The sequence below is a fragment of the Moschus berezovskii genome, chromosome 23, assembly GCF_049115385.1.
Source record: "Moschus berezovskii isolate FMDL1 chromosome 23, NW_MosBer_1.0, whole genome shotgun sequence".
Lineage (NCBI taxonomy): Eukaryota > Metazoa > Chordata > Mammalia > Artiodactyla > Moschidae > Moschus > Moschus berezovskii.
In genome coordinates, this window is record NC_142482.1 from 34,083,672 (window position 1) to 34,096,426 (window position 12,755).

The window sequence follows — 12,755 nt, forward strand, 5'->3', positions numbered from 1 at the left end:
GCCCGCCACTCCCCATAGGCGTTTCCGGTTTCTCTGTGCTTACTTCCGGGCCTCCGCAGTTTGGGATGGTTTGGGCGCGAAGAGCTCTGAGCGCAGCTCCTGAAAGGATTCAAGGATCAGTTTTTGGTGAGTAGTGAGAGTGCTTCGCTCGCCGGTGGCTCCAGTTTGGCGGATGAGTTTTTCAGCCAACACGTTTGTGGCAGACTTGGCGGCTTGTGTTTGAGGAGTTTCAGGTAGTTTTCTCCCAGGAGGGTGGGAGATCCGAACAGATTTGCCTTTCGCAGCCCGGGATAAACAAAGCACTGTTTGATTCGCCAAGAGGGAGTGAAGCCACGCATGTTTCCTCCCTCCCTTCCCCGAATCATCCTCATCTTCGTCATGCTTCCTAACTCTTTCCCGCAGTCAGTCGTGGAGCGAAGTGCAGCGTTAGTGATGAGTGCCTTTGAACCTTAAGGAAACTGCGGGTTGGCAGCGTCGCTACCGCTAGGCATCAGGCTATGGTTTTTCCCGTGGTCATGTATGGATGTGAGAGTTGGACTGTGAAGAAAGCTAATTGCCAAAGAATTGATGCTTTTGAACTGTGGTGTTGGAGAAGACTCTTGAGAGTCCCTTGGACTGCAAGGAGATCCAACCAGTCCATCCTAAAGGAGATCAATCCTGGGTGTTCATTGGAAGGTCTAATGCTGAAGCTGAAGCTCCAATACTTTGGCCACCTCATGCGACGAGTTAACTCACTGGAAAAAACTCTGATGCTGGGAAAGGTTGTGGGCGGGAGGAGAAGGGGACGACAGAGAATGAAATGGCTGGATGGCATCACCGGCTCTGTGGACATGAGTTTGGGTGAACTCCGGGAGTTGGTGATGGACAGGGAGGCCTGGCGTGCTGTGATTCATGCGGTCGCGGAGAGTCGGACACGACTGAGCGACTGAACTGAAACATTGCGTATTTATAAGTTTTGGCAGACGTCGTGTTCACTTATTGTACCCACATAGAGATTTAGATTGGTGGTTTCCACGAGTTTCAGCAAGCTGACAAAGAAAAACAAGACAACCTAGAATGCTTCCCTGTTTTCTACAGGGTAAAGAGTACATTCTTTACTGCAGTATGTAGTCTGGCCGCAAACCGCAGTTCGGGTCTGTCTTCTGCCCGTTGCTTCTGCACATGTCAAAGCCTCTCTAAATTTTCCCTGAACAGACTGACTTCTTTTCAGCTGTCCTGCCAATGGGCCTTTTCTCCTCTCAGATACTTTACTTCCCTTTCTTCTGGCTAAATATTTCAAAATGTAATTCATATACTACTTTTTTCTCTGAGTACCGTATATCTCCCCATGCACGAACGAGTTTGAGATATGCACTCGTCTAACAGGCAATGGCAAGCCACTCCAGTACTCTTGCCTAGAAAATTCCATGGACGGAGGAGCCTGGTAGGCTGCAGTCCATGGGGTCGCGAGTCAGACACGACTGAGCGACTTCACTTTCACTTTTCACTTTCACACATTGGAGAAGGAAATGGCAACCCACTCCAGTGTTCTTGCCTGGAGAATCCCAGGGACGGGGGAGCCTGGTGGGCTGCCGTCTGTGGGGTCACACAGAGTCGGACACGACTGAAGCGACTTAGCAGCAGCATTTGTTGCACAGTGTGTAACTGACTATGCACGGGAACAGTTTTCATATCTGTGTCTGCCTACTACCACTTGTGGTTGTTACTCAGTCACTAAGTCGTGTCCATCCGACTCTTTAATACCCCAGGGACTGCAGCACACCAGGCTCCCCTGTCCTTCCCTATCTCCTGGAGTTTGCTCAAATTCCTGTCTGTTGAGTCAGTGATGCTATCCAACCATCTCATCCTCTGCCTCCCCCTTCTTCTTTTGCCTTCAGTCTTGCCCAGCATCAGGGTCTTTTCCAATGAATCAGCTCTTCACATTAGGTTGCCAAAGTACTGGAGCTTTAACTTCAGCGTCAGTCCTTCCAATGAATATTAGGGTTGATTTTCTTTAGCATTGACTGGTTGGATCTCCTTGCAGTTCAAGGGACTCTCAAACGTCTTCTTCAACACCACAGTTCAAAAGCATCAGTTCTTCAGTGCTCAACCTTGTGACTACCAGAAAAAACATAGCTTGACTGCACGGACCTTTGTCAGCAAAGTGATGTCTGCTTTTTAATAGGCTGTGTAGGTTTATCATAGCTTTTCTTCCAAGGAGCAAGCATCTTTTAATGTCGTGGCAGGAAAGATCATCCTCAGTGATTTTGGAGCCCAAGAAAATAAAATCTGTCACTGCTTCCATTTTTTCCCCTCTGTTTGCCATAAAGTGATGGGACTAGAAGCCATGATCTTAGTTTTTTGTATGTTGAGTTTCAAACCAACTTTTTCACTCTCCTCTTTTATCCTCATCAGGAAGCTCTTTAGTTTCTTTGCTGTATGGCTTATTGCTTCAAGTATGTATCAATGAAAATAGAGCTTTTCAGATGGTCTGTGGTAAAGGACCAATTTTGTTGTTATTGTTGCTTTAATTTTTAATCAGTCACCACAACTGCTACTTTTGTAAAATAAAATTTAAAAAAATTACTAGTCAAATCCATGAAACATACAAGGGAGAACCTCGGCGTAAGCCATAAATTTTGGGTGATGTGATGTGTCATTGTAGGTTCATGGATTGTAGTAAATGCACTGCTCTGGTAAGGGATATTGATAGTAGGGAAGGTGGGGTGGATATATTCAAATTTTGTATTCAAATTCTGCTTAATTTCTCTAAAACTTATCTTAAGAAGTCTCTTTTTAAATGAATTACCAGAAAAATTAAATTAAAAAAATAATAAAGCCAGTTATTTTTTGACCAGACCTAACATACTTAAAATTGTTGTCAAGTTGCTATAAAAGTTTCTAAATGAATATTTTTAATTTCTGTACTTTAAAAGACTGTAACAGTATGTGAATCAAATTTGGCGTAGCACTGAATTACATGTTATTGAATAAAGAATATCAAGAAAAATGATTAACAAACCCAAACTATAAATAAGTGCCAAATGAGAGAGACCATAAGAGCCCACAGACTTTTAGAGAGCATTGAGGGAAAGTGGTTAGGAAGGTTTTCAGAAGCAGATGGCTCACAATCTGAGGAGGGTGGGCACAGACAGAAGAGTGAAGCTCAGGTAGAACTAATACATTATTCACAGTGTGTTCAGAAAATCAAGTCTAGCTGGTGAGGGAGATTCATTTGAGGAGTCGTGGGAGAGAAATACGGAAAGCTTGGCAAGGCTAGATTGTTGAGGACTGCAAATGTCACGGTAAAGAGTCTGGGTATTATGAGGTCGGTATTATTTAAGGGTTTTTATTTTTTAATTTAAAAACAAATCACTTATTTTCTTCTTGAATTTGGAATTGGAAACAGCTGCTGCTGCTAGGTCGCTTCAGTTGTGTCCGACTCTGTGCGACCCCATAGATGGTAGCCCACCAGGCTCTGCCATCCCTGGGGTTCTCCAGGCAAGAACACTGGAGTGGGTTGCCATTTCCTTCTCCAATGCATGAAAGTGAAAAGCGAAAGTGAAGTTGCTCAATCGTGTCCGACTCTTTACAACCCCATGGACTGCAGCCTACCAGGCTCCTCCTTCCATGGGATTTTCCAGGCAAGAGTACTAGAGTAGGTTGCCATTGCCTTCTCCATTGGAAACAGCTGGTAGCGTTGATTGATGACTTTTCCATGCAGTATCAGCTGCAGCCTGTTGGCTCAGGTATATGCACGAGGCTGGCAAGTTGATGCTAGTTATTGGTTGGAAATTCAGCTGGAGCTTTTGGCTACGTCCTCAGTTCCTCTCCATGTTGACTTTCCTCATAGAGTGTTAGCTGGGTTTCAAGAGCAAATATTCCAAGCAAGGGGTAGTAGCAGCTACTAATCTGTTCATATTTGGCCAGGAAACTAATACAGAATCATTTCCACCATATTCTACCACATAAACTGCTGCAGAGTCTATGAGATTTAAGACAAGGGGACATAGACTTCACCTCTCAATAACAGGAGTGAGAAGGAATTTGTACCATTTTTAGTCTCCTGAATGGAATGAGGAGTAAATCTTAGCCCTCAATAGTTCCTTCACCTGGATGCTTTTTTCCAGTGAACAGCCTGAACTCCTGGACATGGCAGCCTTTCCTAGAGAGGTCCACAAGCAAAGCTGTCATATGGATTGGTTTCTAAGTAGGGGAAGTAAAGGGCATGAGTGTTCAGTTAAGAGAATTAGACATTTCAAGAATGAAGCAGAGGAGACTGGTATAGCATTGTTCAAGAGCAGAGTAAAGTGTACTTTAGTTTGCACTGCATTTTGTGAATGTGAGAGTTGGACCATAAAGAAGGCTGAGTGCCGAAGTGTTGATGCTTTTGAACTGTGGTGTTGTAGAAGACTCTTGAGAGTCCCTTGGACTGCAGGGAGATCAAACTAGTCAATCCTAAAGGATATCAATCCTGAATATTCATTGGAGGGACTGATGCTGAGTCTGAAGCTCCAATACTTTGGTCACTTGATGCAAAGAGTTGACTCACTGTATAAGACCCTGATACTGGGAAAGATTGAAGGCAGGAGAAGGGCGCAACAGAGGACGAGATGCTTGGATGGCATCACCAACTCAATGGACGTGACTTTCAGCAAGCTCCAGGAGATGGTGAAGAACCGGGAAGCCAGGCGTTCTGCAGTCCATGGGGTTGCAAAGAGTCGGACAGGACTGAGCAACTGAACAACAACTGTGTTTTGTAATTGATTTGACGTGTAGTCCCTAAGTATAGTTCATGATCTTTCAGTTGATTCTACCCACCATTTTTGGGGTGGGGGGAAAGCTTGAACTTTTCCTTTTAAAATTTGAGGGAATAGGTTTATTCAGAGTACCTACTTTGTCTGTCGAAGAAAGCTGATCGCCGAAGAATCGATGCTTTTAAACTGTGGTGTTGGAGAAAACTCTTGAGAGTCCCTTATACTGCAAGGAGATCCAACCAGTCCATTCTAAAGGAGATCAATCCTGGATGTTCATTGGAGGGACTGATGCTAAAGCTGAAACTGCAATACTTTGGCCACCTCATGCGACGAGTTGACTCACTGGAAAAGACTCTGATGCTGGGAAAGGTTGGGGGCGGGAGGAGAAGGGGACGGAGGAGAATGAGATGGCTGTATGGCATCACCGACTCTGTGGACATGAATTTGAGTGTACTCCGGGAGTTGGTGATGGACAGGGAGGCCTGGCGTGCTGTGATTCATGGGGTCGCGGAGAGTCGGACACGACTGAGCGACTGAACTGAACTGAACTGAACTGAAATCTACATATATAACTATTAATGTAATTAACTTTGAATTTTTAGAAAAGAAATGGTGACTGATTTATCTGTATATCTAATTGTGTGTCTGTGTGTGTATGTAATGTACACACCACACATATTTAAGGGGGGTGTGTACATATCCACATACTGTTCCTAACAGGTACCTGACTCTAAACTGTCTACTCCTTATGGTCTAATGCAGAAATGAATATTTTATTCCTCTGTTTCTTTTAGCAGAGATGAGTTTGGTGCGAAGAATCTTTGTTATAATTCTTGCAACCTAGCAAGAATTATAGTTTAAATCCTTAAGAGGTTTTATCATATGAAATTTCTACAGTGTAGACTCATGGTATAATCCTAAAAGTTATCTCCTCCCATCTTTGGCATAAATCTGTCTGTGTGTGTGCTGAGTCACATAGAATGATGAATCCATTAAGCCTTAAATAAGAAGACCTGAATGTTACTCTGAGTTGACATTATCTGTGACCAGAAAAAAACAATTCAGCACTTTATTTTCCCTTTTCTTGGATTTAAGCATGGAGATAACATTTCTGTATGGGGGAATATAAAGTAAGAAATGTGAAAGTGGTTTTATATGACTTTTTAAGGCCATACAAATGGTAGAAATTTTTTAATGAAATTGAATTAGACATCTTTAATGAGAACCAACATTATTTATTTTAAAATATGTTTAAATGCTTTAAAAACACACAATACTATCGCAAAACTTCCTGATTATTTAAAGGCAAACTTAGAACACTTATAGGTAGTCCTTTTAACAAATTATTTGTAATAAAACAAATCTTAAGCATTTTTCTGTGTCCTTTTCATCTTTACAGATTTGAAAAACTGTTCCAGTTGTTCTGTTTAAATCAAGATGTCTAGCAAAGCAAATGCTTCCAAGAAAAAGTCTCAACACTTAAAAAGAAATCCAAAAAGAAAAATTGATGATGAAGAAGCAGAATTATCAGAGAAAAAGGTAATCATTCAGGACTCATTCAAAGAATTTGTCATTCAGGACTCTGGTAAAAATGTTCATCTGTTCTGTATAAAGGAGTATGTGAAGACTAAAGGTCAGCTTTACTACAAATTATAGTAATTTATATTCCATATATATGGTTATGTGGGAGCTACTGCAACATGATTTATAAAAACTTGCAGATAAAGATTTTTTACTTTTCTAAAATATTAATCTGAGAATTCTTTAGGGAAGATGCTATGGGACATAGATAAGGTATTCAAATGGCAATACTGGTAATAAAGCATAATAAAGTGAATATGGCATTCGTATATTAAAAGACAAGAGAATCTGTCAGTTAGTGGAAGAGACTTTTATTAACATAGAGAAAAATTAGTCGGAGGGGAATTAGCTTCTTCCTGCCATAATTTTGTGCCTCTCTTATAAAGGAAATAATCAGCATTTTTTTTTCTGTATTAGGTAATGCCTATATTTTTTGTTTTGCAGGAAAAGTATTTAACACTATTTCACAGGCAAATGAGTAATGATTTCTTTAAAACATTCTTTAGTACCATGTGAAATTCTGTTATACATTATCACCATTGTTTGGGAGTTGCTTTAGTGTATCCTCCACTTGTGATAAATACACATCTTTTGCTGCAGAAGTAGCAATATACTTTTTTTCATCTTTCCAGAAGGTTTATTAATTCACTCCAACATACATGACAAATCAATTGCAAAAGCAGTATCTTTTTATCTAGTGCTTAATTGCGTGTGCATGTTTGTGTGTTTTTTTCTCTAGGTTAGAAACACAGTGAAAAAAAATAAAAATCATCCAAAACATCTGTCTTCTGAAGGTATTTCTTGTCTATGTTTTGTTTCACCATATCTTTCTCAAGCTATATCTATTTATAAAAAAGTTCTCAGCATCTTGTTTATGAATTCTGCATAAGCAAAACATGGTAATAAATGGTAGCATTCTCCTTTTTGCACGAATACGAAGTGCTGGTTAGTCAGATACCTAGGTCAGTTGAAATTTTACTTACCACCACTAGCAAAATACTGTGTGGGTTTCTAAACTGAAAGGAACTAGAGAAATTCAAAGTATACAACACTCTGACTTATTCTGATTTGTGATATAGAGATACACCTACTGATTTCTCTTTGAGACAAATACCCTGTTCTGCTACCACTGTTTAGATTAGATTGGAGCTAAGTTTGTCTGGAGTAAATTAGTTTGGAGTGATCATCTTTACTTAAATATCACTTCATCATGGAAGTATTTTCTACCTCCTCACCCAGAAACAGGTTAGGTCATCTGGTTTTATACTTACATAATGAACAGTGCTTTTTCTTTTGTAATGCTTTGTATACCTGTAACTATAATTATTTAATCTCCCTTCTCTCCAAAATAAATTTTCATGTAAGCCAGTAGTGCATCTCCTTTGTTTATTTATTATAAGGAGAACAATGTCAGTAACCTACCAGACACTCGGTATCTGTTCTTGGTTTGGTTAATTGCCTTTGTTCCAGTTGCCGTCCAACGTAATTTTCCTAGTCTTCTCAAGAAGTCCTTTAATTCAGGTCATTTCTGAGAACCAAACTTTTATGCTGAATCCTAATAATTGCAGCTTGGTTCTTCACTTAAAATTGTCTTGCTTTTGTGTCTGCAATATCAATTAATAGTAGTTAAGTTAACACAATAACAACATATTCATATTCAACACCTGGCATTTTATGACTGCAATAAAAAAAGAAATTAAACAGCTAATACAGCTTTATAGTATTGTGGTTTTCATAATTCTATTAGCTCTTTTTAGATAAATTTGTCCTCGAATGATTTTATAAATAAAAATATACATATTTCTAGATTAACCATAGTCTCTTCTTTGACCAGAGACAAGACAAACAAAGCATACTACTCTCAAACAGGTAAAGATAGCATCCAACAAGAGAAAAACCTGGCAACCTCTTTCAAAGAGTAGCAGAGAACATTTGCAAACTATGATGGAATCGGTAGTAATGTGAGTATGAAATTTTCTCCATTTCACTGTTTTCATTTCTACTTATGTTTCCTACAAACAGTATCCTTTTAAATATTTTTGTCTATTTTATGGTGATAATGTTTTTCTCTTTCGCAAGAAGGTTTTTTTAATGTCTTTTGATGGCTTTAGCCTTCAGTTAAAAAAAGCCATTATTAATGTCAGAAACTTAGAATTTTATCACTGAAATAAAAATGAAATCTACATGGCCTAATCTGCTCTCTGTAAACTTATAACGTTTTTCTGTCAAGAGGGATACTTTAGGAAGAAGTTTGCTCAAATTGATACTTTATATGGAAGCAGGGAAGGAATACAGAGATAGGACTCAGCCATCAAGGTGCTGAAATCAATGAGAAGAGGCTTATAAATTGGTTACAATGATATAATGTGAAAAAAGAACTTAGATTTTTCAGTTCAGTTCAGTCACTCAGTCGTGTCCAACTCTTTGCAACCCCGTGAACCGCAGCATGCCAGGCCTCCCTGTCCATCACCAACTCCCGGAGTCCACCCAAACCCATGTCCATTGAGTCGGTGATGCCATCCAACCATCTCATCCTCTGTCGTCCCAATCTCCTCCTGCCCTCAATCTTTCCCAGCATCAGGGTCTTTTCAAATGAGTCAGCTCTTCGCATCAGGTAGTCAAAGTATTGCAGTTTCAGCTTCAACATCAGTCTTTCCAATGAACACCCAGGACTGATCTCCTTTAGGATGGACTGGTTGTATCTACTTGCAGTCCAAGGCACTCTCAAGAGTCTTCTCCAACACCACAGTTCAAAAGCATCGATTCTTCGGCTCTCAGCTTTCTTTATAGTCCAACTCACATCCATACATGACCACGGGAAAAACCATAGCCTTGACTAGATGGACCTTTGTTGGCAAAGTAATGTCTCTGCTTTTTAATATGCTGCCTAGGTTGGTCATAACTTTCCTTCCAAAGAGTAAGCATCCTTTAATTTCATGGCTGCAATCACCATCTGCAGTGATTTTGGAGCCCAGAAAAATAAAGTCAGCCACTGTTTCCACTGTTGCCCCATCTGTTTGCCATGAAGTGATGGGACTGGATGCCATGATCTTAGTTTTCTGAATGTTGAACTTTAAGCTAACTTTTTCACTCTCCTCTTTCACTTTCATCAAGAGGCTCTTTAGTTCTTCTTCCTTTCTGCCATAAGGGTGGTATCATCTGCATATCTGAGGTTATTGATATTTCTCCCAGCAATCTTGATTCCAGCTTGTGCTTCCTCCAACCCAGCGTTTCTTATGATGTTCTCTGCTGCTGGTGCTACTGCTGCTGCTAAGTCACTTCAGTCATGTCCGACTCTGTGTGACCCCATAGATGGAAGCCCACCAGGCTCCCCCGTCCCTGGGATTCTCCAGGCAAGAACACAGGAGTGGGTTGCCATTTCCTTCTCCAATGTGTGAAAGTGAAGTTGCTCAGCCGTGTCTGACCCTCAGCAACCCCACGGACTGCAGCCTACCAGGCTCCTCCATCCATGGGATTTTCTAGGCAACAGTACTGGAGTGGCTTGCCATTGCCTTCTCCGATGATGTTCTCTGCATAGAAGTTAAATAAGCAGATGACAGTATACAGCCTTGACATACTCCTTTTCTTACTTGGAACCAGTCTGTTGTTCCATGTCCAGTTCTAACTGTTGCTTTCTGACCTGCATGCAGGTTTCTCAAGAGGCCGGTCAGGTGGTCTGGCATTCCCATCTCTTTCAGAATTTTCCACAATTTATTGTCATCCACACAGTGAAAGGCTTTGGCATAGTCAATAAAGCAGAGGCAGATGTTTTTCTGGAACTCTCTTGCTTTTTCTATGATCCATCGGATGTTGTCAATTTGATCTCTGGTTCCTCTGCCTTTTCTACAGCCAGCTTGAACATCTGGAAGTTCACGGTTCACGTATTGCTGAAGCCTGGCTTAGAGAATTTTAAGCATTACTTTACTAGTGTGTGAGATGAATGCAATTGTGCGGTTGTTTGAGCATTCTTTGGCATTGCCTTTCTTTGGGATTGGAATGAAAACTGACCTTTTCCAGTCCTGTGGCCACTGCTGAGTTTTCCAAATTTGCTGGCATATTGAGTGCAGCACTTTCACAGCATCATCTTTCAGGATTTGAAATAGCTCAACTGGTATTACATCACCTCCACTAGCTTTGTTTGTAGTGATGCTTTCTAAGGCCCACTTGACTTCACATTCCAGGATGTCTGGCTCTAGGTGAGTCATCACACCATCATGATTTTCTTGGTCGTGAAGATCTTTTTTTTTTTACAGTTCTTCTGTGTATTCTTGCCACCTCTTCTTAATATCTTCTGCTTCTGTTATGTCCATACCATTTCTGTCCTTTATTGAGCCCATCTTTGCAGGAAATATTCCCTTGGCATCTTTAATTTTCTTGAAGAGATCTCTAGTCTTTCCCATTGTATTGTTGTCTTCTATTTCTTTGCATTGATCACTTGAGGAAGGCTTTCTTATCTCTTCCTTGCTATTCTTTGGAACTCTGCGTTCAAATGGGAATATCTTTCCTTTTCTCCTTTGCTTTTCGCTTCCCTTCTTGTCACTTTTTGTAAGGCCTCCTCAGACAGCCATTTTGCTTCTTTGCATTTCTTTTTCTTGGGGATGATCTTGATTCTTGTCTCCTGTACAATGTCATGAACCTCCATCCATAGTTCATCAGGCACTCTATCTATCAAATCTAGTCCCTTAAATCTATTTCTCACTTCCACTGTATAGTCATAAGGGATTTGATTTAGGTCATACCTGAATGGTCTAGTGGTTTTCCCTACTTTCTTCAATTTAAGTCTGAATTTCGCAATAAGGAGTTCATGATCTGAGCCACAGTCAGCTCCTGGTCTTGTTTTTGCTGACTGTATAGAGCTTCTCCATTTTTGGCTGCAAAGAATATAATCAATCTGATTTCGGTGTCGACCATCTGGTATTGTCCATATGTAGAGTCTTCTCTTGTGTTGTTGGAAGAGGGTGTTTGCTATGACCAGTGCGTTCTCTTGGCAGAACTTTATTAGCCTTTGCCCTGCTTCATTCTGTATTCCAAGGCCAAATTTACCTTTTACACCAGGTGTTTCTTGACTTCCTACTTTTGCATTCCAGTCCCCTATAATGAAAAGGACATTTTTTTTAGGTGTTAGTTCTAGAAGGTCTTTTAGGTCTTCATAGAACTGTTCAACTTCAGCTTCTTCAGAATTACTGGTCAGGTCATAGACTTGGATTACCGTGATACTGAATGGTTTGCCTTGGAAACGAACAAAGATCATTCTGTCGTTTTTGAGATTGCATCCAAGTACTGCATTTCAGACTCTTTTGTTGACCATGATGGCTACTCCATTTCTTCTAAGGGATTCCTGCCCACAGTAGTAGATATAATGGTTATCTGAGTTAAATTCACCCATTCCAGTCCATCTTAGTTCACTTAGATTATTCCTCTACTTTAAATATCCTTGACATAAAATAAAGTGATTGATTCTTTCTGGTTAGTAAGAAGGGGCACTTGAAAGAAATTAGAAAAAGTAAACAGATTATATTAGTGATGTTTCAAACTAATATGTATTCAATCCCTCTTTTTTTCTTTTCTAGATCAATTCTGAGTAACAGTATTAGAGAAAATGAACAAATTCAATATCATCTGAATTTCCTAAAGGCAAGGTAATATAGTTACACAATTAAAAAAACAGTTGAAACATAATTGGTAAAAGTCCAGTCTGTTCTTGTGTTACCAGAACAGATATTTATGGAATATAAAAGTTTTTTATTTGGGGTATTCATTCTTTTGTTGTTGTTGTCATTTTAAGAAGATGAATGTTTTGGGAATATGTATTCTACTCTAAGCTGCTGCCGCATGGAATTCTGAAGTAAGTTAAATTTAAGAGAATTTCTAAAGAATCTCAAAATCAAAGAGCCTACTTCCAAAGTTCACTTTTCTGTGTTGAGGTTTGAAAAAAAATTGTCAGCTGTAACACCGCTCAAGTTTGTTTTGAACAATTGCATGTTAACAGTTCACCGCTCTCATTTGAACTTACCCTTTTGCCCTGTTTTCTCCTCACTTCATATTATATAACATCATCTGTAACAAGTATAATTTTCCTGGATACTATTGCTCTTTATTTCTGGCAGGTCACAGATGGAGGTTTCTTTTCAAGTGTTTTTTGTTTTGTTTAAGTAATTTTGTTTATTTATTTATGGCTATGCTGTGCTGGGTCTTCGTTGCTGTGTGGGCTTTTCTCTAGCCATGGCCAGTGGGGGCTACTCTCTAGCTACAGGACATGGGCTTCTCATTGTGGTGGCTTCCCTTGTTGCAGAGCTCATGCTCTAGGGCACACAGGCTTTAGTAGCTGCAGCTCCCAGGCTGTAGAGCACATTCTCAATAGTTGTGGCACAGGAGCTGAGTTGCCCCAAGGCACGTGGGGAATCTTCCCCATCAGGATCAAACCTGCCTCTCCAGCAT

General features: G+C 40.2%; 1 protein-coding gene across 2 annotated transcripts in view; it reads left to right on the top strand.

Moving 5' to 3' along the window:
* CENPQ (centromere protein Q) overlaps positions 1-12,755 on the top strand; it is a 25,583-nt gene continuing 12,828 nt past the window's right edge. For both annotated transcript variants that reach the window (XM_088831115.1, XM_055406799.2), the window contains exons 1-5: positions 1-126; positions 6,136-6,275; positions 7,057-7,111; positions 8,152-8,278; positions 11,888-11,956. In XM_088831115.1, coding sequence (XP_088687241.1) covers positions 6,174-6,275; positions 7,057-7,111; positions 8,152-8,278; positions 11,888-11,956 — 353 coding nt within the window. In that variant the 5' untranslated portion in view covers positions 1-126; positions 6,136-6,173. The remainder of the gene's footprint in view (positions 127-6,135; positions 6,276-7,056; positions 7,112-8,151; positions 8,279-11,887; positions 11,957-12,755) is intronic.